This window comes from Nothoprocta perdicaria, unplaced genomic scaffold (genome assembly GCF_003342845.1).
Source record: "Nothoprocta perdicaria isolate Ctin4 unplaced genomic scaffold, notPer1 scaffold_146, whole genome shotgun sequence".
Lineage (NCBI taxonomy): Eukaryota > Metazoa > Chordata > Aves > Tinamiformes > Tinamidae > Nothoprocta > Nothoprocta perdicaria.
Genome location: NW_020454605.1, coordinates 1,234,762 through 1,259,720, shown reverse-complemented (window position 1 = coordinate 1,259,720; position 24,959 = coordinate 1,234,762). Strand labels below are relative to the sequence as shown.

At 40.5% G+C, this 24,959-nt stretch overlaps 1 protein-coding gene across 2 annotated transcripts in view; it reads right to left on the bottom strand.

Annotated features, from left to right (window-relative positions):
• RSF1 (remodeling and spacing factor 1) overlaps window positions 1-24,959 on the bottom strand; it is a 48,814-nt gene that overhangs the window by 20,831 nt on the left and 3,024 nt on the right. The window contains exons 1-5 of one of the 2 annotated variants that reach the window (XM_026034523.1): window positions 7,564-7,589; window positions 7,287-7,378; window positions 3,449-3,541; window positions 2,593-2,798; window positions 555-709 (exon numbers count right to left, since the gene is read on the bottom strand). In XM_026034523.1, coding sequence (XP_025890308.1) covers window positions 555-709; window positions 2,593-2,798; window positions 3,449-3,541; window positions 7,287-7,343 — 511 coding nt within the window. In that variant the 5' untranslated portion in view covers window positions 7,344-7,378; window positions 7,564-7,589. Of the gene's footprint in view, window positions 1-554; window positions 710-2,592; window positions 2,799-3,448; window positions 3,542-7,286; window positions 7,379-7,563; window positions 7,590-24,959 lie in introns of those variants that run through there. The other variant, XM_026034522.1, reaches the window with a different exon arrangement.

The window sequence follows — 24,959 nt, the reverse complement described above, 5'->3', positions numbered from 1 at the left end:
TATTTTAAATTGTTTTAACTTAAGCCGACATCTTTTTGAAAGATGATACTGATTATGAAACACCTGATTATGAAACAACCTATATTTTTTTTCATTCGAACTCAAAAAGCAAAAATAAATAAGGCACCCTATACTGTACTGATATCAATCATGGCCTTCCACAAACAGATTTTTTTTTTTTTTTTTTGCTTTTGAAATTTTAATTTTACTAGAACCAGGCAACAGTTGGGCGACAGTTCAATGTGCCACAGCAAATGTACAGTAGCAAATATTTACAATGTTACACAAAATGTACAGCAAAGATAAAATTACTAGGAAAACAGTTTATACACACAGGTCTCTATAAATAAAATACTGCGGCTAAATAAGCTCTGAGAAGTTTAGTAACATCAGCTATTTGGCATTTCAAAGTATTCAACATTTACTTGATCTACTTTGAAGAGAAACAGGTACTTAAAAAGAAGTCCTGATCTAAAACAGTTCTCAGGAAGTTAAAAATTCTAACATTGACGCAGAATAACATTTAAAATTGGAAAAGAAAGGAGGTAGAAAACCTTGTGGAGAAGCTTCTTCAGTCTTTTTGGTTTCTTCATCTTCTATGCTTGGGCTTTCACGTGACGAGTTCTCCTGCTGGCTGTTGTTTTTCAGCAGGGCAGGATCTATTTGTGCTTTCAAGAGCTCGAGGGTCTCGGCGAGCTCATTTCGGTTCCTGCATGACAGGAAAAAAATCACATTGCCCAATAAGCCACTTACTTACCCCAAAGGGAATCATTAGAAATAAACAAAACACCATCTGCTTGAATGGACGCTGCCTTGAAAACCATGGATGTTACCTGAAAAGCAGGAGTAGCCAAATGTTCATCCTGTTGAAGTGGCTGCAGTTTTGCACTCAGATTTGCATTACTTCCCAATTTATCTTTACTTTAATAAAACTACCTTATTGAGGAAGCTTAATCAACTTAACTCTCAAGCCTTGCTGTCCTGGATCCAAGCCGCTCTACTTATTATTCTTTTATTTGTTAACTCTGTTAACAGTCTCCAACCTGGTTTTACTTCCCACTTTCATCTCTCTCAATGGAAGACCTTGTAGTTTATTGCTCATGCACCAAAAAGGCAGCCCTACCACTCAAGGGCTAATTTCAAAAGTAATTAAATCATTCAAGTACCTTTAGAAGTACCCTAAATATATTTAGTAAATCCAAAATGTCTAGAAAAATGCACCTACTTGAGTTATGATAGCGAGAAAAAGTTTATTTATCTCTATACATATGAGTCTCAGTACACTGATTTAAGCTAAACATCTCCAAAGAAAAGAGCCTTAATAGACTGAGATCTGATTAACAGATCATAAGGGACTAGAATATTACAGCTCTGGTATTATTCTTTTTCCAAAGTCAATATTCAGCAAAGTGTTATATCCCAGTTTACACAAAAAGGAGCCTGGCAGGTCAAACACACAGATTTTTGCAGATTTAAAACAACGTCAAGTTTTAGAATCTACTACTGTTTTTTTCTGCTGTGAACGGGAAACACCAGAATTTTCTCAGCAGAAGCCCAATCCTCTCTACTTCTGGCATTGGTCTCTGGAGTCTGTAGCACATGAGGCAAGATATACACAGTTCAGCTCTTGCTTGATGTATTTACTTTATTCACCCACAACAGCTGTCTGGTTATTATTATGGTTATTGCTTTATAACTCATCGATAATCGTTTCAGCAGTTCTGTATTACATCCCTGCTTATGAAAGTTATGGATATGTAAATAAGCCACAGAAAAAAAATAAAATGTACAAACAGAAGAAAATGAAAGAATTACAGACAGTATTTCACTTTTTTTTGGATCTACTTCTAGATTTCTATTTACTTTTCACTCAGCGTTGATACTGATGAGTCCAGCTTAAAACACAGCTGGAAGCAATTAAAAAAATGGAATTTAGATAGAGATAAACCAAAAATGGATCAAACAAATTATTTTCCATTAAGAAAGATCTCACATATATTTTCCATGAATAGGAAAGTGAAAACCAAGATATACAAAGCAGGAATTACACAGAACATAACTTTGAGCCTAACATTAAAACATTATCACACCAAGCTGCAACGGGCAACCAAGACACAAGGGCAGTGTCACACGTACCTTAGACTGCATCAACATCTTGCACCACGGCACCATCTCCAGCCAACTTCTACTGCGGAAGGGTTTTAATGCCTGCTGACATGGACTGTAAACCGTTTTGCAGTTCCATGAGGTTAAAACTGCAATGTCTTTCTCTAAGTACAAACTGTCCACTGATGACTGTCAAGTAGCATGGACCAACTGTCCTCAAGAGATTCCTCTGTTGAGCTACAAATTGTAGCTTCATAGAGCAGAAAAAAAAATGCACATTGTCTATTATTGACAAATCAGTGAGACGTTTGTCCCCTTAATTAGAACGATCCACATTCTTTCACTAACATATACATTTGAATACAGAAAACATCATTGTCTGTAATTCTATTCTGTGAAAAATGGAGAGTTACTGACAGCAATTTCTGAACCCCAGTCACATATAACCACCTTATGGCAAAAACCAAGGAGAAAAAAATGGAATACCTAACAATGCACTTCCAGGTGGATCCATCCTGGTCATCCTGTTCTTCTATGTACATCCTGACATTATGTTCTTGATCCAGCTGGTACCAATACATCAGGCCATCCTTGTCTCGCCCGATGGGCTGAAGACGCATTGCGTCGGCATCCTCCTCGTTAATAATATTCTTAAACTTTAGATTGTCATCAAACTGACATTCACAGAGATACTGAAATAAATCAGAAAGTTAGAAGGCTTAAAACATTAAAGTCTAAACAGAAATAACAACATCAGCTCATTTCCTTCTCAGTGCAACTCAAAACTTTTTAAACCACTCTTTAGGTGAGCTCACTACAGCTATTTACATTTCCAGGTTACGTTCTTTTATAAACAGGGATAACTTTTAGATTTTATCATTGGTTTGCTAAGAAAGATTTTATTATTATTATTATTATTATATTTTATTTTTTACATAAGTGATCACATTCTACAATAAAACACACAGAGAATACATAGAAGTTGAAATCAACCCTTCTGAGTTTCCCAAGGATCAAACAGATGAAGTCCAATCTTTGTCTGTGAACTTCAGATTAGTGCATTTAACTGCAAGCTAATAAACATTTTAAGTGCACTCCACGGACAAATATATACTGATATAAAACACTAACAACAAGATCAATTTTGTATGAAGTCTTACATTCAGTTCGGGCTTATCCCACTCGAATGAATGTCATGGCTGTTAAAAGATCAGCTCCACATCTAGTATATACAGCTGTGGAACAGTCAAGCTAAACTTGCAAGGCTTTAAAGTGTATGTAAAAGCAAGATATTTAAGCAAGAGAGAATAAGGCAGTTACAAATTGACTTATGAATGTATACCTTCAGAATTCCCAATTTGCATTCAACACTCATTTCTAAGTATCCTTTTTTTTCCATCTCCCAAGCCCAAGTGCTGTTGAATTCTTGGCATATCTGTCACATAAACAGAATATTAAGATAATTAGGGTTAGTGGATAAAAACAGGTCTAAACAATTACTTAGCAATAGTATCTTACTGCAATAGTGATTATAAATGATCTCTTTAAGAGTGCTCAAAGTCCAAAAGTCTCCCATAAAAATAACAAGTAAACCAGGGCAGGCCAGCAAACATCAAGTTGGTGGTTGATCACCACCACCTTCTCTAAACCTCTTAAATGATGCAGCACAATCACAAACTGGGGAGTAACACAGGCAACTTATGTTCTTGTCTTGCTGTGCAAAATCTCCTATTTTGGTTTCTTAGAGGTCTATTTTGAAAACAAGCTCCCCTGGGTAGATGTGTTTTCTTATTATATGTCTTTGGAGCACTTACTACATAAGCCAACAGGCTCTCTTGGGGCCTCTAAGCCCTCCAAACTGCACTGCAGATGGCAAATGGAACTGAGTCACTCCATGCTGTAGAATTATCATTCTTTAGGAAATGCTAAATATCTTTGGCTTCAACCCATTTGATAAATATTTTCAAGTATTGTGAGAATAGTCAACTTAAATTTCCTAGAAATAAGTAGACTAAACCCCATCAATATGGAAAGAAAAAACTGAAAATGAAACGAGTAGCAGTAGAAGATGGACAAAATCAGTGGAAACTCCAAAAAATCACAGGGTAGAAATAATTTCCTCTCCTCCTTGAACAACTCTAAATGCTTAACACAACTCTCACAAAAAGAGTTGTAAGCAAAACCACAAGGTCTTCTCAAGTTGAGACACGGTAGTGGCATCATCTAATGGATGAGGCCATTCTAGTGGAAATATCCACTAAAATGGGACAAAAATTAGTCATGAATTATCAAAAAAGAGTATTTTGAAGTACCCCTGTTAATTCATAATTGTCCAAATCAGCAGACAACGTACTGCTGCATTTTAGCCTGCAAGGAACCCAAATCCTGCTCGATATAAAACCACAGCAATGTAGCCTCTCCATCGCTGGGCTCCTGTTAAATAAAAAATAAAGCTTCTAAGCCTGTCAGCCATGTCTAAAAACTGCTTTCCTTGGAAAGAGCAGCAGAATAACCCTAAATTTCACCAGGCTAAAGCACAATGAAATGGCTGGCTAGGTAAGGGAGCTAGAATAGGAGAAAACTATTTGGCTTTTTCCTTTGGGAAGTCATCGTTCCTGCTGGTTTTTATCCCTGCACTCTCTCACTCCGGGGTGAGATGATAAAGGTGCAGGACCACACACAAAAGGGCAACTCTGGACCCCATCTGCTGGTCTCAGCTCCACCAGAAATTGGAATTTCACAGATTCACAGAATGGATGAGGCTGGAAGGGCCCTCTAGAGATCAACAACTAAATGGGGTTTGTAGACTTCTCTTACATAAAACCCAGGCTCATAATAAGGGAGCCACTTGCTCACCACAAACTAGACCAGGTTCTCTTCTGCTTTTGTTCTTTCCTCACTTTGAACATTATGAACAGATGCACATGAAAACCCTCAGTTAAGGGTACATAAGAGACTTAAGAGCTGACAAAACATCTGCTCAAATGGAGATGACTGCATTTGACAACGAAAAAAGAACAGATGATCCTGCTTTTTACAGACAACTGTTGTCATAGCCCTCAAAGAAAGATCTCATTGATGCAAGCTCTGCTGAAATGTTAGCTCTGTCTTCACAGAGGGGACATGTTCACCACTCAAAAACCTGCCTCTTGAAGGAACAGCTGGTTTCTGGAAGCTCAGGAGTGGTCAGTAGGACCACTAAGGCCACGTTAGCTTCCTGCCACAAATTCATCTGCCCAAATACCTGTCACTGCTCAGGGAGAGCATTTGATGCCTGCCCTTTACAAGCAGGACAGTCAGATGAGGCATATGCTATAGAAATCTGGCATATAAGGAAACATATTAGCAATGTATATTTTACTTATATATGCACATCTACATACATTTTTGGGAATGTAGAAATTTGGATGTCCTATTTCCCTCCCATATAGTAAAAGAAATGGGTCACATCCAGAATGCATTATTCAAACAGCAGCAACATCAACACATCAATAGTTTCTAGTAGTGAATAAACAGACAGGTCAATGCTGTCTTTTAAGAGCATGTCCAATACTACAACAGACATCCATTAAGAACTGTGAAATCTTCTCCAACTTTGCAGTTTTCACCATGTTTTGGGGCATTTTCTGGCGCTCTTTGCTGTTTTTCTAAATGACTCTCATTACTCCTATTCCAATTGTTTTGTCCTCGTGATTCGCTTGAGCTACAGGCTATAAGAAATTTCCAGTTAGTTTTGGAGTCTGGTAGATAAAGTCGAATTTAGCCCTGTTTATTTTGTCTTAATGGGGATAATTAATGGGGATAGTGGGATAGGGGATAGATTATTTTCTTGTCCTTGCAATGTTTGCTGAAGGAAGATCTTCCAGACTACCCCTTTATCAACTTGTTTCCTCCTCTACTTCCTGCTTTTCACACATCTGCTTCACCAGGGTATCTAAGTTCACCAGCCAGAGTTGTGATTTCTCATCTTGCCTTGAGGTATATAAAGGAATTTAAGACAATAACCACAGTACTTAGTAATATATAAACCACACATGCTATATAGATGACTATGTTATTATTTTAAAGCACCATCATAAAGCACCGCCATAAAATACTTCCAAATCTATAGAATTCACTTAAGGAGTGAGATTTAATGCAAGGCCTTTCAGCAGGTTATTTCCTCCTGACTCCCTGCCAGTCCTCTCTATGTCATCAACTTAAGACTACACAAACCTTAAGGCAAATTCCTAACTCTGAAAGGCTTCTAGACAGCACTAAGGGGACAAACTGTGACTGGATCTTTCATGAACTCTAATTAATACAGCTGCTATTGCCATAATGTCTGTATTTCCACATATTCTTAGCAAGATGACAATAACATGACATTTTTTCTTTTAGTTTTTGAATAGAAGGTATTAATCAAGATACCTAGAAGGGAACGATTAATTTAATAAATTTGAATATTTGCTTATTTTCATTTTCTGAAGCAGTGCAACTTCTTTAGGCTAAAAACTACTTGCATGTAAGATGCCCAGAAAAGTATAGCCACAATTAAAACAGCAACACAGAATTATCTCTGCCAGTAGAGCAATGAGATGACAATAAAGCAATGAGATGCTGCATTTTTTGATTTTTAAGTTAATTGTTTTTAAATAATTACATTTCCCTCCTTCCTACATAATTCTGAGCACGTCATTATAAATCACTGTGATATTTTTGTTATTAACACATCAGAAGAGAATTCCTGTATGGTCAGTCCCTGTAGTAGTATTAACTCTGTAGTAATATTAATGATTAAATCGCACTCAAAAACTTGACATACAAATGCAAATTTGCAATTTGTATATCAAGTTTGCTCCATTTAGCTTGTTAGTGGACTAAGAAATCTGCTTCTAGGTGCAAGGTTTTAAAAAACGGCCCAAAAATGTTGCTAGCAAGGAGGAAGGCACGTGCTCTTTTACATGCAAAACTTTGCCAACTTGCAGAGATCCGTGTGTGAACCTCTGAAAAAAGACTGAAGTTTTAATCTTTTGAAAAAAAGAAAAGTTAAGCTGGGTTCTTATGCAATGAAAGCACATGAGCATTGTCCACAGCCCAGCCCATGGCTGGCTGTAACTCCCAGCAGGGGCTGCTGACACAACAGCTCCCGGCTCATCGTTACTGCAGCGCTGCAGAATCACACGACACGCGCACTGTACCTTGATCAAGTATTTTTCCCATCTGTCTGCCGTGACAGACTTCCCAATCTTTCTCATCAGTTTCAGGTGAAGCTCCACCAATTCTTTTGGAACTGCAGTATGGAGAGAGAGGAGGGAAAAAAAGAAGGTTATAAAGACTGATGTAAATACACTGCAATGCTAAAGGCTGGCAACTTTGGAATGCTGTACAAATGGGGTTGTTTTAATAAAAGGTAGTAACTTTAAGTCAGCATAGGAACTATTCTATAAGAAAACAAAGGAAAACTGGAATACTTACATTGGTCCTTTACAGTTTAGATTAACAACCTTGTCCATCCTGTGCCCTCCCTTACATTTAAAGGGATGCACTCCAGTAATAAAGATACAGCAATCCCAGCAGCATTAAAAGAACAACTGCAAGGGAATGACATTACTTGGACACCTACAGAAACAACAAAAACGCCATGTACTGTGGTGACAGCAGCACCTTCAGCTGTCTCGGAAAATCCCAAGGCATCCCGTGCACCAGGCCTGGCCTATCTCCAAATCCCGGCTATTTTTGGCTGCGTGCACACCAACAGAAATGTTCTAGAAGCTTTGCTCCCCCGAGTGCACCATTGCTACCCATTTTTCCTGCTTGTAATGAGGGGGGAAGAGCAATTTTTACAGATTCGAGGCTGAGCGAGGGAGGCTCGAGCTCCTGCCGAGCGCAGCCGGAGCTGACGCTTCCCAAGCACATTGGACTCGCAGCCTGTCACCCAGCCCCGGGTCCCAGCTTCACCTCAGCCTATTTCACACGGGTGATTTAGAAACCCATCTGGCACCACCAAGCGGCAAACCTGCGAAAACCGGCACACAGGGAAGCTGCAGCGAGCGCGGCCTAAAACCAGGAACCGAGAACTACCAACGCAGCCACCTGAGCCCAGCGACCGCAGCCTTGCGTGCGCTGTCCCCGGGAGCTCAGCTAGCCCCTTCCCACTTGTAATTTGTTGTGCAAAACTCAAAGAAATGTTAGGGGTATTTGGTTTTTTTTTTTTTTTTGCATTTTTATTACCATACTGTTTGCTTAAAAACTGCATTGAAAATTTTATTTTTGATGGCGTTTCGTTTCTCTATGTCAATCAATTAAAAAATTAAAACCCGAAAATGTTACAGTTATTTTTCCGCTGCTCTGCTATTAATACTTTACATATGATAAACAACTGAGACTGCCTTTTTTCCCCTAAAGTAGTCATTATACAATAGAAAAATATATATTTTTTCTATTGCTCTGCACAAGTTTGGAACTGTGGTGTGATTTTTTTTTAATGTTTAATTTGATCTCACCTAACTGAATACCTGTTTTTCAAACATATCCCTTTATACCAACATAAACACAACCTGTCTTTAAAATCTGTTTGGTGAAAACATCAGCTTTGTTTCAATTGCCTTTTTTATTTATTTTTTTTTTGTAAATCACTGCTGTTTTACAGACTGCAATCTAATACATAAACATATGAAGTACCAGCCTGGTGCCCATAAACAGATTTACCCAAACACAGATAATTCTCAAGCAACTCAAAATCATTCTTTTATTCCCTTTATATTATTTCCTTTTTCTTTTTTGGGGGATATTGAATAAATCCACGATCTCTCCTCCTTCGTTTTCCTTATAGCACATGTCACAATTTTATTTTTTCAAACACATGTATCTTAAAAGGAACGGGCCCGCAAGCCTTAATCCTGCTGGGTGCTGAGCACTTGCAGGGAATGAAATGAAGCACAAAGCACTTTACACACATGAGCAAGTCCATTAAAGCTCCCTCACAATTAAACTTCAGCCTGTGTTTGTGTTATGTGGAACTGAGCCAGAGTATTCAGAAACTTAATGGATCAAAGCTTTTGTTCGGCATTTTTTTTCCGGCAATCCTGTTTAATAGAAGCCTGGATGGTTTGTTTAGAAGAACCAAATTCATAGTCACTCTGAAAAAAAACTCCTTGTCAGAGTGTTAATATTGGAAGCTGTGGAGCATGTTCACAATCCAAGAACTGCAAAGTCAATTTTGCACATCCTTGCTCGACATTCAGGCTAATTTCCACTTGTACCTGCTGAAATTTCTCCTTCTGCCCGTGTTTCGGGGGTAATTCCAACATTTCAGGTCTTGCACTTCTAACAGCTCAAAGCTGTACTGCTGCAGCGGCTTTTACAAAGAAACTTCACAAAATAGTTCAAATCCCCTTTATTCTGGACCTTCTCAAGATGTTTTTCATGTATCTCAGCTATTAATGAGCAGGTACCCAGGTTAGCTTGCCATTTCTCTACAAAGTCCTTGGGGAACTGCATGACACCGGAGGGCAAAACACCTTCATCCTTCTAGGGAAGCAGAGGGGCAGGAAGGAGAAGACCAAAGGCCAATTCGCAGGCAGAAAATAGGGTGTCAAGGGCAGACCTACCAACTAAGGTGCCCAAAGAGCAGGAATAGAAGCCTATGAAACAAATGCAACAAATTCTGAGCCAAAATAATAATAGAAATAATATATGGATCACACTTGGCTTGCAGAAAAAAAATAGCGGTTTAAGGAGGAGATGGTAGGAAGTGTAAAAGGTGATGGGGAACCCATCCATCCTGCTAATATGCGGCGGGCAAGGAGTGGCAGATCTCTAGTAAACTCAAATATATTTCCTCAACAGCTATATACAAAACTATATAAAGTTTTAAAAACCTATACAAACTATATAGCCTCAACAGCACACTGAATCTACATTTCAATTAACTTTCACTCAACCTACTTTTGTCCACAATGTAGAGAGAATTCTTGACAAGAATTTGTTGAAGAGATACCAATAATGATCATATTTACAATGTTCCTCAAGCCCAACTAAAAATGTGCTAATTTTGCTTTTGCTTAGAGTTGTGTGTGACGGAAGGACCAGTAAATATTTAAATATTCTTTTTTACGTATTATTGCACTGAATACGGTCCCAGGCATCCCACTCTGGTGGACCCTGCTTGAGCAGAGTGGAACCAGGTGAACTCCAGAGGTCCCTTCCAACCCCAACTACTCTGAGGTAACAGCCATTATTTGCAAGGCTTTGGCCAAAAGAGTGTGATGGAACACAGACCAAAGAGTAAATCTCAATGAGATCTCCAAGCTTTCATATTAATATATAGTCATTTCAAAGAAAAAAAAAAAGTTTTATAGTAGCTCTCAAGTCACAAGGCATAGCTCAACACTTAAGAGATAGAGCAATCCCCAGGGTTAGTAAGAATTGGAAAAACATTATTTTAGAAGAAGCAGCATCTGTTTTAAAGAATATTCTTTAAAATTAATACAGAATAATTGCACTATGTGCCATTGCTAAATACTCAAAATTTATTTTTTCATGCACAACCGTGGATCAAAGACCTGGTTGCAGGTATCCCTTAACACAGTCCCATATAACCTTAAATCTCATTTCACCTCTACTTACATTCCCAGCAAAATTCAAAACACTTGCAGCTGAACTCATCCAAACCAGAACTTCAAGAAACAGAGGAGAAAAACAGAAAATGGAGACGATGCACAAAGCTCTGGAGGGAATACAGGGGAAGTTTGTTATCATGGAAATGTTTTCAAATAAAAACCTTTGTTTTAGAGACCCGGAGCGCCGGAAACAGCAGGGGATGACCAGGATAATGGTGGCTGGGATTGGAAGGTTGCAAAGACTCTACAGCCTCTCCTTCCCTCCAAGATGAAGGGAAAAACACATTCATAGAATCACAGAATTCTAAGGGTTGGAGGGGACCTTTAGGGGTCATCTAGTCCAACCCCGCTGCTCACGCAGGGTCACCTAGAGCACATGGCACAGGAGGGCGACCAGGTGGGTTTGCATGATCTCCAGAGAAGGAGACTCCACAACCTCCCTGGGCAGCCTGTTCCAGGGTTCTATCACTCTCACTGTCAAGAAATTTTTCCTCAAATGCCTTTGGAACCTTTGGTGCTTCAGTTTGTGGCCCTTTCCTCTAGTCCTATCACTGTTCACCACTGACAAGAGGCCGGCCCCCTCCTCCTCACTGCCTCCCTTGAGGTATTTATACACGCTGATCAGGTCCCCCCTCAACCATCTCTTCTCCAGGCTGAACAGGCCCAGCTCCCTCAGCCTTTGCTCATAGGGCAGATGTTCCAGGCCCCTGGTCACCCTCGTTGCCCTGCCCTGGACCCTCCAGCAGCTCCACATTCAACCCCTCAGACACGCTCAGTGAGGGGGAAGGGAAGGAGAAGCGACATTTGGGATGCAAAGACTGCGGGCTGCTTTCACGCTTCACGGCCTCAAACAGGTCTTCCCAGTTCTACTAGTAAAACCTTTTCCTGGGCTAACCCCTCTTGGCAAGCGAAAAACAGAGCTGCTCATTACGATACACAGAGCAAATATTTCCGTTAAAAGGTTGCCCCTTTTTTGTGCTCTTTCTCCCTTGACAAAATTACATCTTCATACCGTGACTCCATGATCAAGTAATGCCAGGCTGGAGCAGGAGCAAAGCTGAGACCATTGGGATCACTAACAGACTCCTTCTTGCCCATTTTTTCACCAAATGAAGCCAGCTCACAGTAAAGCAGAGTAGAAAACGTGCATGTTAGTTGCTCTGCACAACATCCCATGCAAAGTTTCAGGGTAAACTTACTCCTTGCAAACAAGGCATTGAGCACATACTCCCTTACAAGCAGGGCCTTGGACGAAGGGTGCAGGCGTGTCCAAGAGAAGGGCAACCACGTATCCACCTCAGGTAACGTTACAGAGATCTCTAGTTTGAACTGGCCAAAATAGTGACCTGAAAAATACCTGCAGTGCCAAAAGGGACGCTCATGTACGTGCAACGTGCTTGGCATTAAAGATATTTGATGCATTCGACCCCTTTTTGCATTTGACTTTTTGTTTCCAAGCACAAGGAAAAGCAGCAGTTGCTGTTTCAAAGAACTATCTAAATATCCCTTCTCCTGAGTCACTTTGTTATCATCCTGCCGCAAGTTGTGTGCCCACAGAAGAAAAAGATTGCACAGAAAGCAGGAAAAAAAAAGGAAAAAATTAACTGCTCTTTATTTTCATTCGGGAAGTAGAGTCATCAGATGGGCTGTGATCAAGCTGAGGAACCAAAGAAAAAGAACAAGTCACCAAATAATATTGCTAAATCCTCCTCCTAGAAAGCTCTTGGCAGGCATAAAAACAAATAAACAAACAAGCAGAAAACCACACGCTTGCATTTGAACAGCACTATGATCCTGGCCGAGTACTTGGAAATCTTGACGTTCAACAGCTAAGCTGTTTTCATACAAATATCTGAGCACCTTTATAAGGTTTTTCTTTACAAATACCTATCACAAAACACTCAGGTGGCCTAGGCCATTCAGAACACTTTCCATTCCAACATTATTCAAAAAGAGTGATATTTTTATCCTATTGCTTATCCCTTCTGTGCTGAGACCTGCTGGTTACAGACAAATGTCTGTCTGCTGGTTACAGACAAATTGCAACCCAGGTGAATGTGCTTGGAGCTGGGATTGGAAAGCTCTACCCTTTCCCCCTAATTCTGTTGTTATCTTATGTCACCGACCTACAAGATCTTGCTGTCAGAGCCCCATCTGACTTCACTCCATCCATCCTAGTTGCAACTTCAAATTCAATTCTAGCTATGTGACTTCTTCTCACATTTGCAATCTATGACCCACTTGTCCAATTTATTAAGCACTCTTTCTTCTGCTGTATTTTTACCTTCTCCAACTGCCCCAAAATCAACCTGAGGAGGATGTTTGTGTCCCCTGATGTCCACATTCCTGCCCATCACATTCCCACCGCACCGAAAGCTGATAGCAAGAAGTCCATATGTGTTGTCATCTGTGTAACTCTGCAAGAAACTCAAGAATAAGACTCAACAATCACCAAACATGGCTGGAATTAACACCGGAGATCAAACTAGCCTAAAAAAAATCCCTTGTATTTCAGTAGTCCTTTAGCAGCTAAAAAAAACACAAATTTTACAACAGGTTTCCTATGTTTCATTTTCATCTTAGCATCTTTATTTTTTTTTAAAGCTCATATATTAAGCTTCAGTAGAAATGGGAAGAAAAGATTGACATATGAATAAATTGAAGATTTAGGAAGGAAAACATGTTGTACTGTTCAAAGAGTAAACTGGAGAGAAAGAAAAAAAAGAATATTGAGAAAAACAATGTAGGTAAAAATAGCATATTATTTATTTTAGAAACTGAAAATAACCCAGAAAATGAAAGACAGCAAATCAAAGCCCAATTTATGATTTCAGAAAAATCTATTGCATATAACATGGACACAAGTCCACAAACTGTAGATATATCAATGTGTAATAAGAAAAATCTGGCAATGATGTAAAAACAAGTGCATGGCACTGAAAAGCAGGTCCCTAAAGTAGCCATTAAAAACTGTCACAAATTGCCATTGATCACCCTTGAGTCACTTTTGGCAAACACAACAGACACCTCAGCTATTTAAAATCAAAACCACTTGAACTGCTGATACTTAATTCAGGTTTAAGCAACAACTTGACTCTGAAACTACTGGGACCACAGCCTAAGACTGAGCAACAGTGAGATCTTTCATCCTGGTTACTGAAGTTATCACAAAAGAAGAACTTTTATAAAATGGGCTAAAGCACATTTCCAATGCATTAGCATTTATCAGAATTTACCCCAAAGCAGCAAACTAAGGCAAACAGCACCAGAAGCACAAGTTATGGGTGGGTTCATAAAGATGTCCTAAGCAAAGCACAAGTTGAGTTAGATCCCCCAGGAAAAGACTCACAGTAGGTTGGTCAGACATGATTCTTAATAGGAATAATGAAGAGAGACGTCTGGAAACACAACCTCCCTCTGGAAAGTTCCATAACTGCATAAAGTGCCTTGACCTCCTTGTCCAAGGCACCTGCTGGCTCTTAGGTAGAGCGGGAGACAAGTCTGTATCCTTGTCAAGAAGAACACAGGAGCAAGAGGCTGAGATGGTGACGTTTACTGCTACCCGAGCAGGTTCAAAATTACTCCTCCAATCCCAGGATGGTGATCCTGCTTCAAGGCAAACAAGCAGGCAGAGCAGGAATCGCTCTTGGCGCAGCTGTGCTACTGCACAGAACAAAATGTGACGCTCAAGGGGCCGGAGAGAGGACAAGCAAAACAAGGACACGCAACCTCCCCCTGGAGAAACAGAGCTGGAGTTTTAGTCCCTACCTCTAGGTCTAAAATTTCTTAGATGTTTTGCCATTGAAATCTGGGAAAGGGGAGCAGCAGAGTAGGATTCACCTGATGAAATGTAGGTATCTGCATCTGAGCTAGTTCTCTATAATCCATTTATAGCCCATGGAGAAAGAAAGAGGCGCTTAGAGGGAAGAATTGCTCGTACTGAAGTAGATATTTGGTCAGATGTAGTGAGCGTGGTTCTTCTGGCGAGATTAAATCGGTTATAGAGTGGCAAATTATTGTGGTGAAAACCAGCATATACAACGTACAACACATATGTACTGTGTGGTAAACTTCTACCTTCTTCTTAGGTAACTTAAATGGTTACCTAAACTCCTGGGTACCTAAACTTTAGACACAGAATTACAACTGCAGACCAAGCCTTAGTTCTTAGGGTTTCTGAGTGCAGAGACACATCTGAGAGACAAGAACCAATTCGCCAAGCGTGGCAGCATTTAAACTGGAGGGAAAGAGGATACATCTTACATTATTAAACTAAATTAATAGTATCCTCAGCGCAGTGGAGTAAACGGAAATCAAGATTCAACATACGAAGAAGGAACTGCACACTTCAGTATTTAAAAAGGCTTAGTGTCCTATTAATTCATGCAAAAAAAGGTAAGAAGTTTCTCTTAATGTGCTCTATTAAGCTGTAGATCTTTGTTTTTTTAGCTCATTACATGAAACAAGGACAAATGTAAAGGCATTTTCTTTCTTACTCTGTTTAATTACCAGAAATACCATTCTGGTGACAATGTTGCTAGAGGGCTCAGGTGCTGGCTGAAAGCTTTCTCTGGCTTTGACTGAAGATGGATAGTGTTTACACCACAAACCCACAAAATTTTATCCCGTTTCTCTCCTATCTGAATAAATAGATGACATTAAGAAAGTCATAGCAGGGTGAATAAAACCCACTTCTCAAACTCATATCATTTTATTTTTCATTTATATAGTAACTTTATAGAAGGGTATTAACAGGTAAATTGTTTCTCGGCAGTATCTTTCTAAGTGCCAAGATCTTCTTGAAAATCTAGTCCTACAGCCTTAGATCATCTGATACAAAACATATTTTACATTCTGAAATTAAAGAAGGTACTAAAATGGGGTTCTAAAACATATCCCTGCTACGAAAATTTAAATTCGATATTTGCAAAAGGTTCCAGAGTAACAGATTCATATAGAAAATCCAATTACTGAGTAAACATCGAATACAAACAGTGGCATTATATCTATTATGGTATGAGATTGTTTTTTAAAAACATACTCACATAAGCAAACTTCAAAGACAAAACTATGCAAGCCATCCTGCAATTTAGAGCACATTTGACTGTCAGCTGGAAGTCAGGGTCTGTTTGCTCTGCTCCAAGGTAATGCCAGTTCATTAACTTACCAGCATGGATAATGGCAGTTCAAGTACAATCTTTAAAATATTAAGAACTACTCAAGATTCAGAAAAAAAAAAAGCATAATATTCCAGCAATTTGGGCAAATTAGTCATAAAAGAGCACATTTGTGGCAGTTTACAATGTTTTCTATGAAGGGAGGCATGGTACAATTGGGAAGTAATTCTACAGATGAATTTGTGTTCACAAGTCTAAAATTTTACAAATTAATCCAATTAACACAGAACTTGAGGCTACTTTTAAATGGTTTTACAAAGACTAACTTTTTCTGCATTGCTTAAGAAACCCGGGGAGCAAATGAGAATGGAAACTTAAGAAGCAAAATTACTCAAGACAATTTCTTGACAAAAGTGCTATTCAGAAATAAGGAAATCTGTGTGCAGCTTTGGATTGACTTCCTTCAAAGGAAACTACCTATGTTAACTGATAGCTGAAGAGAAGTACAAAGTCAGAAGTTATAGATATTTCATGCCTTGAAACACATGGCTCGGGAGTAAAAACTTCAACAGAAAATTCATGTTTTGACCTGTTAAAACTATTAATGTATCTACTGCAGTTCATGTAACTCTTTAATTGCAAGAAATGGTTATAACTTGGGGGCTGCTGGATCTTTATATGGGTAGCCAAGACCATTAGCTTTAGGCTTGGTATCTACTCTCTGTTTAGGAAGACCCAAAACCACAGATGAGGTTGCCAGATTAGAGGCTGACAGTGCCGTAACCTGGGCTCAGTTGACACCAACCTCCTCTTAGACAACATGAGAGGAGCTAGAAAGAGGAGGGTGATAATACATGAAGGAACACTGAATTTCTAGCTACCAGGTGGGCCTTGCTTGAGACTGGTGTGGGAGATGCAACCCTCCAACACCAACAAACATGTATAGATACCATTTGGAGTGGAGAAAAGCAGGACTCCTGGAAAGAAAAATATCTCAACGTAAGACGCGCCAGAACCTTCCCTCTGAGCTTTCCTGAAAATACAGAGTCACAGAATCATTAAGGTTGGAAGGGACCTCTAGAGATCATCTAGTCCTACCCCCCTGCTCAAGCAGGCACATCTACAACACGTGGCAGAGGGTGGCAGCCAGGCAGGTTTGGAAGATCTCCAGAGAAGCAGACTCCACAACCTCCCCGGGCAGCCTGTTCCAGGGCTCTGGCACCCTCACAGTCAAGAAGTTCTTCCTCAAAGTTCCTTCCTACAAAGTTTCTTAAAAATCTTTCGGCATCAGCAGACCCTTCCTTAGTGGTAGGGACAGCATTTGGGACATAAAACGATGCAACACCTCAGAATTAGAGCTCATATAACCCAATTCCCTGATCTGGGCAGCGACTACCATCTGTCATATCGGAGCACGGGTAAATGAAACCCCCCACCACTGCACTTACAAAATTAGCTACCCCAGATTATCTTTAAATCCTCTATTTAAATTTGAGACTGGCTGAATTGGGAAGCAAGAAACTTCATCTTCTTGTTCTTGTTTTAAGCGTTATTTACTACAACCTGATATTTGTTACCTACATCTCCTTGAGTAGGACGAACGGAAAGCAAATCCATCCTCCTACCTGAAATCCAATGTACAAACATAGAATACGGTCCATTTAAGTTATGCTGTAAACTGCAGTGGTTAAAAACACGATCCAAGTCTCACCCGATTCCTTGTGCCACGAAAGAAGAGCTTTGAAGAAAGAGCTGGGGATGATAATTACTGTTTTGGTTAAACGAGATAAAGTTGTTGTGGAGCACAACCAACTCCTTCATCAATGTTCTCTTTGAAAGACTTATTGTACGTATAAATAAATAAGTGTTCGGTCCAGCATGATCTACACGTCTCTAAAATGATTCACAGAAAACAGGAGGGTATTTTCCTTTGGAGGATAAGTATCTCAAGCAAATATCAGAATTATGAAAACATAAATACATATGTAAAAACTACTTCCTTTCAATTCCCCAGACCTTTCTTAGACTCTTCAGGGTGTATTAGTATATTACAGTCTTTTTTCTCCACTATGGTACTCAGGTATGAGCTTGTATGATATTTTTATGAGCTGTATTTCTAAACTTCTTGAGAAGTTCTTGCGAATTCTGAACGGGCACCTAAGTAATTTAAAGCGTTTTCAATTTATTAGCACACTCCAGTTAATCATAATTCATCTTTATTGCCAGAAAAGAGCACAGAACTAGAAGGAAGATATCACAGACTGGCCTAATAGAGACACCTTACACAAAGTTGTTAAGTCCCTCCTTTAATTACTGTACATAAAACCAGAGATCTTCAATACCAGCAGTTTCCATATTCTGTCTTTTTTTAGTATAAAAAAGGGCCATATTTTGCCCATTTGCTCTCCAAAGCCACCTAAGACTTCCTAGTTCCCTTCTTTCTACTGGTAGTTAGAATTATCATCCAGGCAGGCTATGATTTCCACATTTTCAACAGTCCTGTTCCAGCTCCTTGCACAGAAGAGAGGATGTATTTGCCAGACAGATACGTGTGAGACCATTACCAGCACCATCCATGCCAAAATCAACAATTTTATTCTTTGTCCTGTGACTAGTCCCTCATCTCCCTTCTTACAAAGGTTGTCTCTTCCAAAATGTTAGAGCTATTTTATCAATTTTTCTTAACACACTTCCCCTGGCTACCCTTTCAAACCTCCTACTTATTTTGCACTTAGCAGGTCAGCTAATATTGCTTGTCATTACGGAATTCCTCTAAACATACTCATTTCAAGGGATTTTTTTTTGCCACTTATTGGAAGTATCTTTTGCCAAGCGATGCATTCACATTGACACCTTATGCCAGCTAAAGCCAGTTCCTTTTCAGTGACACAGCACTGCAGACATTCTAAACTGCATCTTGCTGCCACACAATTCCCTACCTTAGATGCCTTCTTGTAGTCCTATCTTCATCACTAGCAGAACGCTTGGACGCAGTCCTCTGCCATGTGCTCTAGGTGACCCTCTGTGAGCAGAGGGGTTGGACTAGATGACCTCTGAGGTCCCTTCCAACCTTAAGCATTCTATGATTCTATGAACACAGTATTCCAAGCTCTGGGATCAAAGGTTTCCACATTTCTGTCATTCACTGATTCATCAGGCTTTGTGAACCACCAGTTTCCTTGGGGCAAATCACTCTAACCCCAGTAGTTATTAATACTATTAAATATAAATATTAATAACAAAGAACATGAACTGGTGCTTGTGCTGCTAGATAGCTGGAGATGACCTGCATAACAGTCAGGGCAGGACCAGAGCGACAAACAAAGAAGAGGAAATCAAGTGGTTACTTACACACGAGTTTTGTTTAAGCAGGTTCACATGGCATACTGCTGCTTGAGGCCTCTGCCAACTAAAATTGACTGTTATGACTGGAAAATGGTAGAGATTAAGATACGCAAAACGAAGCAGGATCTCTAGATGGTAACTGCTCTTTTCCAGGAGGGAGAAAAGCTTTGCAAGGCCAGGACTGGGGACGTGGGGAAAAGCTTGGCTTGTTTACCTGTTCTTCAAGAAGCAAATGAACCTGCGAGTTCTATGGTAAGCAGTGCTTTTATTCAAGGTACTGTGAGATTTAACCAACCATAACAGAAGAAATCTAATAGTGAAATGCTGCTGTCTTTAAAAATGATGCCCTGCTTTGAGAAATTGTTTTCCTTTGACCGTTACAGACATCAACAGGTCACAATTTCTACTGTAGCTTGAGCTTTAAGAGATTTTTTTTTTTTTTTTTTTTTTTGGCTCCTGGGAAGAGAAATAACTGTCAAGGTTATGCAGAAGAGGGCTGAATTGCTTCTAAGGCAGAGAAATTCCAGAGCCTACAGATAAATTCTAGAGGCTACCAGAAATACTTGCTAATGCCAAAGCCATGCTTTGGAGAGCAACTGAGACAAAGAAGAGCTCACCAATTTATTTGGAGGCAGGAATGGAAAAAGATGCGTGGTGTGAGAGAGGCTGGAAAGAACAGACTTACAGACAGGGAAATCCTGCTAAGTTCTACACAAGGATGAGCAACACTGTTTTCACAGAAGAGGAAAAATATGTACCTCTTTGTATAAGTTTTATTATATCTCAGATATCGATTTTGACATTTGGAATCAAGTTGTACAGGGAAGATTTTATTGAACTCCACAGGCAAAGCAGTCAGTTCTTCCCAAGTTCGGAGGCACCAGTGGAGGCGGCTGCACAAGAGAAAGGGCTCCAGGACGGATGATCCCTGCAGCCCACAGGTTGCCTGGAGCAGGGAACACTGCTGGATCGCAGTGACCTTGAGCCCAAACGAGCATAGCAAAGACGCCGTGCAGGACATGCTCATCCTGCTGTCCAGATATGCTTGAGGTGCTGAATATATCTGTGTATTCTGATTGCCATTGGCTTGGAGGAAAGAAGCTGCTCCGTTACTTGGGTTCGGCGTTGCCCAGGGAGAGATGGTGAACTCAAAATAATTTCTAGAGGGCACCACTCTTCAGCAGGACAATATATTCATCATTCTCCATCGTCTGCACCTTCTGGCCTGCTCAATCCTTCAGTCGCCCTGTCCTTTCCCTCCTTCATACCATGAAGAGGAGCCTCCTTCCTTTCCTTCTCGTCTTCTCTCTGCAGCAGGATATTGCCCTGTCCTACCCAGAGTCTCGCTTCTCCAAAGACCTGCTGGCCTTCAGTCATGATTTTGACCAAGAAACACCTCCTACCTTAGTAGCTACTAAGGAGCTACTTTTGACCAAGAAACACCTTAGTAGCTACTAAGGAGCATAGAAACACCATCAATAGTTATTCTGTTTTAATCTTCATATCAACAGTACACATGTTCCAGGAGTTCCCATGGGATTCTCAGTTTGGTACAGACCACAAAAAGAAGCTAATCCCAATGCCAGCTTAGTGATGAGCTCAGAAATATACATGGAAAGAGCTCCAAACAAACAAGCAGTGGAAGAAATGGGAAGCTCCTAAGCTGCAAACTACTGGATACAGGGAAAACATCCTGAGAATTTGTTTTCTGAAGGCATCTAAACAGCATCAAGCTATTGAGCATAAAACACATAACAAAATACATCCCCTCTACCTTAAATTCTATATTCCTGAAGTTCAGCACAAAGTCAGCTGCATCTTAGATTTGCAACTTGGGTATTTATTAATATTCACTATTTCAGACAGGGAAGAACCTTACTGAAGCTTAAGATTTCCAATGCAGATGCAATTTTGAGCATGTTGAAAAGATGAGGCCCCATGCTGGACAAAACTACTACCCTGCATGGAATGGGGTCATGACACAATTCACTATGTTTTACGTTAAGTTCTCTCATAGGGTCAAGCAAAACCTGCATAATCCCAAATATAGTTGAGCTTGAATATTGTCCCTGACCTAAATATTGCTCTCAAAGCTTAAAAACTGGAGGAGTCAGGCCAGCTGACCCACCAACACGACACTGTTGGTAGGAATGACAATGAAGATTCAATGTGGAAAATCAGAGTGTTAAAACAGGGATACACATCCATGCTCTATGATGAGATAGTTAATCCCAAAATAAAGTTGTTTCTTAAATAAATAACTGAAAAGATCAACATGGTTCATTCACAAAGTCAAATTAATCTAGAATGGCTGAAGTAGAGACAGGAGGAGTTTATTCCTCATTAGAGAGCTGCTTGCCATAAATTCATGCCAGCAGTGATGATTTACTCCCTCAGAGATTAACCCTCTTATGCTGTCTGATTATCAACAACTGGAGTCAACCCTCAACATATCAGTCAACTTGATGGCTAAAAACATGAAGTTACATCAGTTTAGGTAAACTAGAAGTACAGAGCCTCTATGATATGCAAAAATAAAGTCATACAGAAATAGCAAGGTTTTCAACATCATCTCCCATAACATCCTTGTGGGGCAGCTCAGGAAATGTGGGCTGGACGAGTGCAGTGAGGTGGACTGAGAACTGGCACAGCTCAGAGGGTGGTGATAAACGGGACCAGGTCCAGCTGGAGCGTGTGGCCAGTGGTGCCCCCAGGGGTCAGTACTGGGCCTGGCGCTGTTCAACTTGGTCATCAATGACTTGGATGAGGGCACAGAGGGCACCCTGAGCAAGTTGGCAGATGCTACCAAGCTGGGTGGAGTGGCCGACACTCCGGAGGGCTGTGCTGCCATCCAGAGGGACCTGGACAGGCTGGAGAGTTGGGCAGAGAGGAACCTCATGAGGTTCAGCTAGGACAAGGGCAGGGTCCTGCACCTGGGGAGGAATAACCCCAGGCATCAGTACAGACTAGGGGTTGACCTGCTGGAAAGCAGCTCCACAGAGAGGGACCTGGGAGTCTTGGTTGATACCACGTTAACCATGAGTCAGCAGTGTGTCCTCGTGGCCAAGGAGGCCAACGGGATCCTGGCCTGCATCAGGAGGAGTGTTGGCAGCAGGTCAAAGGAGGTGATCCTGCCCCTCTACTCAGCTCTGGTGAGGCCGCACCTGGAGTACTGCGTGCAGTTCTGGGCTCCCCAATATAAGAGGGACATGGGGCTTCCAGAGAGGGTCCTTTGGAGGACAATCAAGATGATGAAGGGACTGGAGCATCTCTTGTAATGAGGAAAGACTAAGTAAACGGGGCCTGTTTTGGCTGGAGAAGAGAAGACTGAGGGGATTCGATCAATATGTTCAAGTACCTGAGGAGAGAACGTAGGGAGGAAGGGGCCAAACTCTTCTCAGTGGTGACCAGTGATAAGACAAGGGGTAATGGGTGCAAGTTGAAACCCAGGTAGCTCCATCTCCATGTGAGAAAGAATTTCTTCACTGTGAGGGTGCCAGAGTCCTGGAAGAGACTGCCCATGGAGGTTGTAGAGTCTCCTTCAGTGGAAGCCTACCTGGATGCCAGCCTGTGCCCCATGCTCTGGGTGTCTCCTGCTAGAGCGGGCAGGTTGGACTAGATGACCTCTAGAGCTCCCTTCCTACTTTAATTATTCTGTGATTCTCTACTGTTCTGTGAAAACTCCTCTTTCCTCTCCTCTTCACTAAAAACATAGCCAATGTCAACTACGAAACTCTGTAAAACTCTGTTTTCAGAAGCTACTTAGCTTCTGCAACTATCAACAACTAAGGCTGACCTAAGCAGACGTTGGATTTCCTCCTGGAGAATGCTTAAGTTAATGCTGGAAAGCCTCCCAATTGGCAATACTGAAATGACAACAGGTGACAATAAAAACCCTGACAGACAAGCTACTGAAAGAAATGACTTCAGCACCTCAATTCCTTTGAAAAGAAGACATTAAGTGCTTAGAAGATTCAGGAAAATGAAAGAAGCTTATCAAGAAGCTGCTTGTGAAGCTTGGTAGCTCCAAAGAATAGGATTTTTAAGCACCATAATGTAGGAAAAAAAAGGAAAGAAAGAAAAGCTGTAAATGGATTGCACAGGTGTTCCACAATCCATCTGCCTCTAACCCCAGTTCTCATTAAAGATAGAAAGGGGAAAGGCGAGAAGAGTGATTTCCCCTATCAAGCATCCTATCAAGCATCTGTACCTAATTATACTGTGCCAACAAGTTAGGAGAGTTTTTATTACCAAATCCCAAACAAAACCCATTCATGCAGTAATTAAGAGCCAAACTTCAAGGCTGGGTCAATCTGTCAGGAGTCAAAAGAGACAGAAAAGTTCAAGCTCAGGTGAGAAGGCAGCAGAATCCCCCTCAGTTTGGAGACCTACACACTGCAAAAACACCCTTCCCATCCTCCCATGCACCTTTAGGTCACAACTTTGGCAAGGGAATGTGCAAAGCGTGCACACTTGTTGGCGTTTCAATCAAGTCCAAATCAAATGCTGTGCTACTATGAAAAGCCTGCAGGAAAAAAAAAAATGATGAACTGACACAGCTTAATGTACTTCAGAGCCTGCCATTCACCTCGGTGAGAGGTTCTCCCATTCACGAGCCCGGGAACCTGGCAAAGCCGCCAGCGTTTGGGGTAGCCATGTGTAAAATTAGCTCTCTGCCACGGAGCTCGCATTCTGCTAATATTTTCATTGACAAGAGCCCAAGTGCTTAATTACCACTTATACCGATTCTCTAGCTATTTACAAACACAAAGGAGGAGGCAATTTGATACCTTGGTTCCTTAAACACAGCACTAAATATAGATCTAGCTTGTGCTGCCCTCCATCACATACATTTAAACATGCGAGTGCTTTTCTGCTAGGAGTGGAAAAACCTTAATAAAATAATACAGCATGTGTCTGCTAGAGCAAGGAGGACAATACGTGTGATGATTTGTTCCAATTTGCACAATTTTGACACTGGAAAGAAGCAGATGCAACAGATCATGTCCTGTGGCACTCCTTAGGATGAGTCGTACTCCTACCTTAATTTTGCATCTACAAGTTAAGTAATACCAGGGTTAATTACATTTTTAATGATTTCTTTGAGCCCTTATAATACATCCCAGTTAAAATCATGGGTTTATTGGGTTACTTTTTAATAAATCCCAAGAGAAACAATTTACATTGAGGCATATCAGCTGACAAATTTTATCAGCTACTAATATTATAGCAATCTGAATAGATGCTCAACTTTCTTCCTTTCCAAAGTAGTTGAAGATTGTCATGGTTGCAGTCCAAGTCACCATATTTTACATGGAGGATGAGCCCTCTTAGAGGCAAGATTATTATTCATAGCAATAAAGAGAATTATTCACCAGATGATGATGGGTCTCATTACTTTGAATAGCTGCCGCTTTCAAATGAGCCACCGGCAGAAGTTCAACTATTTTATTGTACAGTCTTCCTAAAAAGCAGGATTTTTTTCCTATGGCAACCACTATCCCACTATTCTTTTTAAAACCATTCAATAATGAGCAGTGAAATCAAAACCACCCATTTACTTTTTGCTATTCAAGCACATTATCAACTAAATATCAAAGTACTCCTTGCAGAGTGGTTTGACCACCTAAAGACAAGCCCATATCCTGGTACCCACAGGTAAAAACACTCCAGGAAACATCTGATACTTCCTAGGTGCCCACGAGTGCTCCGCATCCATTTGGCATTGCTCTCCATAAGGGAAAGTTGCTCTATGTCAATCAGTTTAAAAGGAAACTTATAAACCTTT